Raw genomic sequence first — 6,409 nt, forward strand, 5'->3', positions numbered from 1 at the left:
GCTTGCAGCTATATTTTGCCTTATATTTGCCTTATATTTGCCCTTTCGCCAACGTCCAAGTGAGATTTATCAAAGGGTCCTATCAGCCAATCCTAGGTCGGAGCTTTGATAAATACCACGGCTGAAACCGACCGTCATTTAAATAACACTCTCTGTTCTTGAAACACACTTAAATGTTCTCGAAACGCCCCAATTTTACGACAGTATGACTTGACAACGCATGGGAAAGCCAATAAGAAAGAGTTTCTCCTGCCCGCCTCGATGCCTGTCAAGTCACACACACACACACACACACACACACACACACACACACACACACACACACACACACACACAGTTTAACAATTTATTTATGTCCACACACAGGGAAAGCATACAGGGACACAAATATTTTAGGTGCAGTAAAGGTTACATTCACAAACTCATGGATAATATTATGTTCTCATGATACAACACGCATGTCATTCAGCACTCCAAGTAGCGGCGGCTCCGCCACATAATGTGGCAGCTGAGACAGCACAATACTTGTGCCAGCCTTTCTGCCTGGTCTTTGGGCATCCCAAGTTGTCGAAACCCTCCAACAAACAGTCCGTGGGTATAATGTCCTTGGCTGGATCACCAGAGGAAACAACGTTCTTAGTCTTGCACTGCCGAATGGTGTTAAAGCGCTCTCTGTAGTTGTTCTCATGGGCCTGGAAGTCCACCCATTGCTATTCCGACAGCGGACTGACATACCACTGGAAGGCCACCGGGTCTGTTACCTCTCTTCCCGGCAGCTGTTCATGGGAGGGAGGGGCCGTTAGGTAGCGTCGGCTGTTGGTAGATTCCGCCGGTGAGAAATGTCTTCTTGTATGCAAGCTACATAGTCCACGGAAATTGCAAATGCATCCACTGCACCGACTACATTGACGATTGTAGTTACAACGGGGCAGTTTAACGTCATGCCCAGGACGTCATGCACACACACACACACACCTACCTACTTGCAAGCCCAACTGTGTCTTTCATGTATTCCGGAAAGGTACAATCTTTGTCAAGTAGGCTAGTAGCCTACATGAATGACACCAATCACATCGCCATGAATGGAATACGTTTGTTAATACATTTTTTATTTAACCCATACCGAGCAGTGCGCATTCGAGTTACACTAACATAAAGCAGTCATGTATTCCCCATAAGACTCGGACTGCAGTCCCGTGTCGCCACGTTAATGAAAGATAGCCTGGAGAGGCACTCATAATCTGAACGTTTATGGAGTGATTGATGAATGAATGCATCAACATTAATGGATGAAGGCTGGTGTGTGTTGGGAGGGTTAAATCTCCGATCTCCTGTTGGCCCAAATAAATCCACAGCATGAAGAATCACCTGCGCTGGTCAAAGGTTTGGAGCGTCGGGTTTCTATGCTTAACCCAGATTGTACATAACTCCATAGGACACGCTACTGTATAGGTTTGGGAGACCTCACTGTCCATGAAAAGATAACAGCGGCGCCGCCGCGCCAGTCCTGACTCCCGAAAATGCTCTCGCATAAGCCCTGTATATTTTCAAATAGCCAATGCAGCCAGATCTGCAATCTTATCTGAATGATTGAAGCAGTTTGTTTAAATGAGTTTATAAAATGTTATATTTTCACAGGGATTATTTATTAGTGTGTTAGATATACATTTTGGACTGGATACATGTGTCCAGATGCCTGTCAGATGGTCAGACAATGCTGAAGAAGGTAGCTACTCTTGATGAGGTAAAGCTCAAACCGCTGAAGTCGCCCAGCAGGGCTATGGATGAGGATAAACAGAAATCCATGCAAAGAATGTCCTTAAGAATACACTCTATTTCCAACCACCAAGATGCCAGTTTTGGGCACGCCCAGGTCATGTGTACCAAATCGCCTACCTCAATTTTACATCGAGGGCAGAGTGAGGATGACTTGTTTTTTTTAAATGACTAATTATTTTAGGCTAGCTGTAGAATACAACTCTCGTAGACGTATTTATGATTCTGACGTTTTCAATCTACGAGAGTTGTAGGGTTCACCCCCCATGGACACAGGGACTTTCAGCACTATACCCCGTAGACACTCCAAACATGTACAAATTGAAAATAAAGGTGCTTACCCCCATGTTAACTCTCGCTACGGGGTAGTAGTTTATTGTAATAATCCATATCTTTCAATAAAGAAGTGTTTTAATGCCGTCTGTGGCCGATTCTGTCCGAAGTTCCCAATGGGCGGTAGTGACGCGCCCATCTGGTGAAACCCGGAATTACACTCAATGTAAACAGGAAGTAAACGAGGGAGAAAAAATGGCGTTCGGCCACAGACTGCATTAAAACACTTCTTTATTGAAAGATATGGATTATTACATTAAACTACTACCCCGTAGCGAGAGTTAACATTTGGGGTGTGGGGGTAAGCACCTTTATTTTCAATTTGTACATGTTTGGAGTGTCTACGGGGTATAGTGCTGAAAGTCCCTGTGTCCATGGGGGGTGAACCCTACAACGTCAGAATCATAAATACGTCCACGAGAGTTGCATTCTACAGCTAATTTTAGGCGTATATGTCTTATGAATATATTTGAAGTTGAGGAGTTTATACCTTGTGTTTATCTATTCTTTCTGGGCGTCTCCCAAAAGCTGTGTCCACTGTCCAGTGGTTATCATTTATCTGAATTCCCAGATCTCTTTCCCATTTTTCTTTAGTCAGCCTTGTATTAACCTTTGAATGTGCCAATAAAAGGTTGTACTGTACCGCTTTTGATATGTTTAGGTTGTATTCCTTGTGTTAACAATGATTCTAGGCATGATAGTGAGGGTTTGTCTATGAAACCTCCTTGAGCAGAGCTAATAAAATGCCTTATTTGCAAGTATCTATAAAAGTTTGAGTTCGGAAGGTGATAGGTATCTTTCAACTGTTGAAAAGACATCAATACTGTAAGTCATTGTCATAGAGATTGTCAATCTTGCGTATGCCCTTCAGCCTCCACATTTTGAACCCTTGGTCCTTCATTGTAAATGGCATAAATGTATTAGACACTATTGGAGTGAGTAGGGAAAGAGAATTGTTGATATTCTATATTTATTTATCCCCTCCCATAGCTTGATTGAATGTACAATTATTGGATTGTCTGTGAATTTTTTAAATGTTTTTAGAGTTGGAGCAATATGTAATATATAATGAATCTTCGATGTTAAGAATATGTCTTTCAATTTGAGTCCAAGTGGGAGGATCGTTTCCAGCAAACCAATTAAACAGAGGTCTCAGTTGGGCTACCCAGAGGTAAAATTGTACCTCCGGTAGCCCCAGGCCTCCTCTCTCAATTAGTAGTGTTAATGTTGTCATCTTAATTCTGGATTAAAAACTTCCATACTATATTATTATATTTATTAAGGGAGGTGCATTGGCACTGATTGAAATAGGTACTGTACATAAACTTTGGAAGCACATTCATTTTTATACTTTTTTCTACCTATCAAAGATATGGGGAGTTTAGTCCATCTAGCTAGATCTTCTTCAATTCTCTCTAAGAGAGGTGCATAGTTAGAGCTTGTACAAATTGTTTGAGTCACTGTCTATTACTATCCCCAGATGTATTTAACTGACCTGTACTTAGTTTTGGTTCGAAAAGGCGGAGACTGCATGAGAACTTGGACTCTGCTTTGATACATTAAGGATTTCACTCTTTGACCAATTCATTTTGTATCCACTGAGCCTGCCGAAACTGTCAATTACTGCCAGGAGTTCCCTTAAAGAGGAGTCTGGGTTAGAAAAAAAATAACATTATGTCATCCGCATACATGGATATTTTATGTACACTGTTTCCCACTGATATACCGGAGAATGCGCGGAGATAGTGGAATTTTCTAAAATCGTTTGGGCTAGTGGTTTGAGAAAAAAAGTCAAACAGTAAAACTGATAGTGGGCGTTAGATGCATTTTCATCATGAAATGCTTCTTTATATTACAGTAGGTCCTTTTATGAAAGAAACCAACACAGCCAAATATAGCATGAAGGATTGTGCTTCAAGAGTCTCTTCCAGTACTTGCATTTCCTTCCATACCCTGTACATTATAATCATATTAGCACAAAGCCATAATGATCATACTGTATAGACATTTTCTTACTCATATAAGTAAGAAGAAAAAGAAAAAACATCTAATGTCAAACTAATGTATCTAGGTTTTTTCTAATGTACAGTCCAGAAGAGTTTGAACATGCATTACTTATGGAAAATGTGTTGTATCCTAATAGGACCATGATCAGTGAGAGGTGAATATCATTATTACGCTAAACATTGATTGGCATTAGTAATGAAGTAAAAACCAGATACATTTTTTCTTATGATGAAATATGCACCAGGTTGAATTAACACACACCACATTGACAAAGGACCAAGGACAACGTTTTTTCAGGGAGACATGCGTGAGCTGAAATTACAAAATTAAATATAATACTTCAAATAAATAAATAAGTTAATTTATATATTACATTTATATATATATACAGTATATACTGTGTATATATATATATATATATATATATATATATATATATGTGTATGTATGTATGTATGTATGTATGTATGTATGTATGTATGTATGTATGTATGTATGTATGTATGTATGTATGTATGTGTGTATGTTAACATGAACACATTTGATTTATAAATTATTTGCAAAACATTGCCTATGACTACTGTGGGTTTCATCAGAAGGTAACAAAATACAGCATAGAGTTAAATAGAGGCAAATAGTTTTTTGAAAACTCTCACCTGGCAGTGGTGTCCATCATTGACTGTGCTGTGTTGAGATATCCAGTTCAGTCATGCCCTGTAACCGTATAATGTGTTTTTGCTCGGCATTGCATGAGAAGAAAATGTGATAAAAACCACAGTTTCCTTGCAGGCTGTCAGGTGACAAAACTACAATGCCAGCTTCATGATCATGCAAACTGATTGGACCCCAGGCCTGTATACTAGCTGGGAAGGCTGCATGGAGATGTGCTTTTAAATTTGAGTAATTTTTTAAATAAAGACGGGAAAAAACGTACAGTGATGCAGTGTTTGCTGAAGACTAAACAACCTGTCAATCACTGATCAGCGTGAAGTTGGTCGGATAGGAGGTTGTACAGTACAGCTGATCTGACCGATATGCCCATATATGGGCATATACTGATGACATCAGGGATGTCCATATATGGGCATAAAAGGGAGACAGACAGACAAAGATACGGGTACAACGGATACTGCAGTGTTCCCCAATATGCATTAAGCAGTGGCGGGCCGCCACCCCTTAAATCGGACCGCCACAGTTTGTGTGTGCGTGTGCGTGTGCGTGTGCGTGTGCGTGTGTGTGTGTGTGTGTATAATTTTTTTCTGTAAAAAAATATATATTATTAATATTAAAAAAGACAACTGGAGACAATTCATATGTAAACTATACAGATTATTACTGTGCACATGTACTATATAAGATATAAGACTTCGTGTTTGAGCATAAATATGCATTTTGAGAAACGCCGCAGTCCCCCCCCACACCTTCAGCTTCTGGCTAGGGGAAACACTGTACTGACAATGGGTACAACAGGTAGATCGGTACATAGATCGGTACATAACCGGGTGGGGCATGCATTCCCAACTTGCATCGTTCCTGAATTGCATTGTTACGTATTACTAGTATTTTGTCTTTTACCTGCATTATTATATATATAATTAGTTTTTGAATGATAACAAACCAATTCAAGAAGATGGTGTATTTTGAAGACGGATGGAATCCGTTTGAGTGGCAGAGCACTGCAGTGTGTGGGGTTTCCACAGGTCTCGTCTACCAGTCTGTTTTTCATCAAATGATTAAGAACATTCATGAGAACTTTAGTAAATTGGTATGGCACTCTCATACGGAGGCAACCCAAAAAAGACAGCTTACAGCATTGGTCATGTTTGTACTCCTCATTAACTATAAACTATTTATGTAGTACCAACTACATACTGTAGTTTGGTATTATCAAATTATGATTATGATGTATTATTTGTGTGAAATGTGATGCATGACAAATTACAAATGACCTTTGCATTTACATAAAGTATTATGCCAATTCATGTAGATGCAAGTAAATGCCACTAGTTAACCAAGCAGGATGTTGATACTTTTCTTGCACACTCTCACAGCATACAGAATTAGTAACACAGCAATCCCCAATTTTAAACTATTTCCTAAGCCAAACATTTGCCCCCTGGTTTTCGGGTTTCACAATGCTAATGTCACTGCAGGGAAACCAACAGGCAATACATAATGAGTGTTTTATAGCTGTGCTATTATTATACAGGTGCTGATTTGTTTGCATATTATGTTACATGAGTTGAGATAATCTGGTACACCACTAGAAATACTGAGTTTACACTATAGTGAG

The 6,409-nt window shown here is 39.6% G+C and overlaps 1 protein-coding gene across 1 annotated transcript in view; it reads right to left on the reverse strand.

The window, feature by feature from the left end:
* The window catches only part of LOC308084147 (C-C chemokine receptor type 4-like), a 13,433-nt gene extending 8,600 nt beyond the window's left edge, over window positions 1–4,833 (reverse strand). The window contains exon 1 of the mRNA XM_080426667.1: window positions 4,773–4,833. Coding sequence (XP_080282793.1) covers window positions 4,773–4,792 — 20 coding nt within the window. The 5' untranslated portion in view covers window positions 4,793–4,833. The remainder of the gene's footprint in view (window positions 1–4,772) is intronic.
* Window positions 4,834–6,409: the final 1,576 nt, after the last annotated feature.

The sequence above is a fragment of the Gymnoscopelus braueri genome (assembly GCF_963280865.1).
Source record: "Gymnoscopelus braueri genome assembly, chromosome: 4".
Lineage (NCBI taxonomy): Eukaryota > Metazoa > Chordata > Actinopteri > Myctophiformes > Myctophidae > Gymnoscopelus > Gymnoscopelus braueri.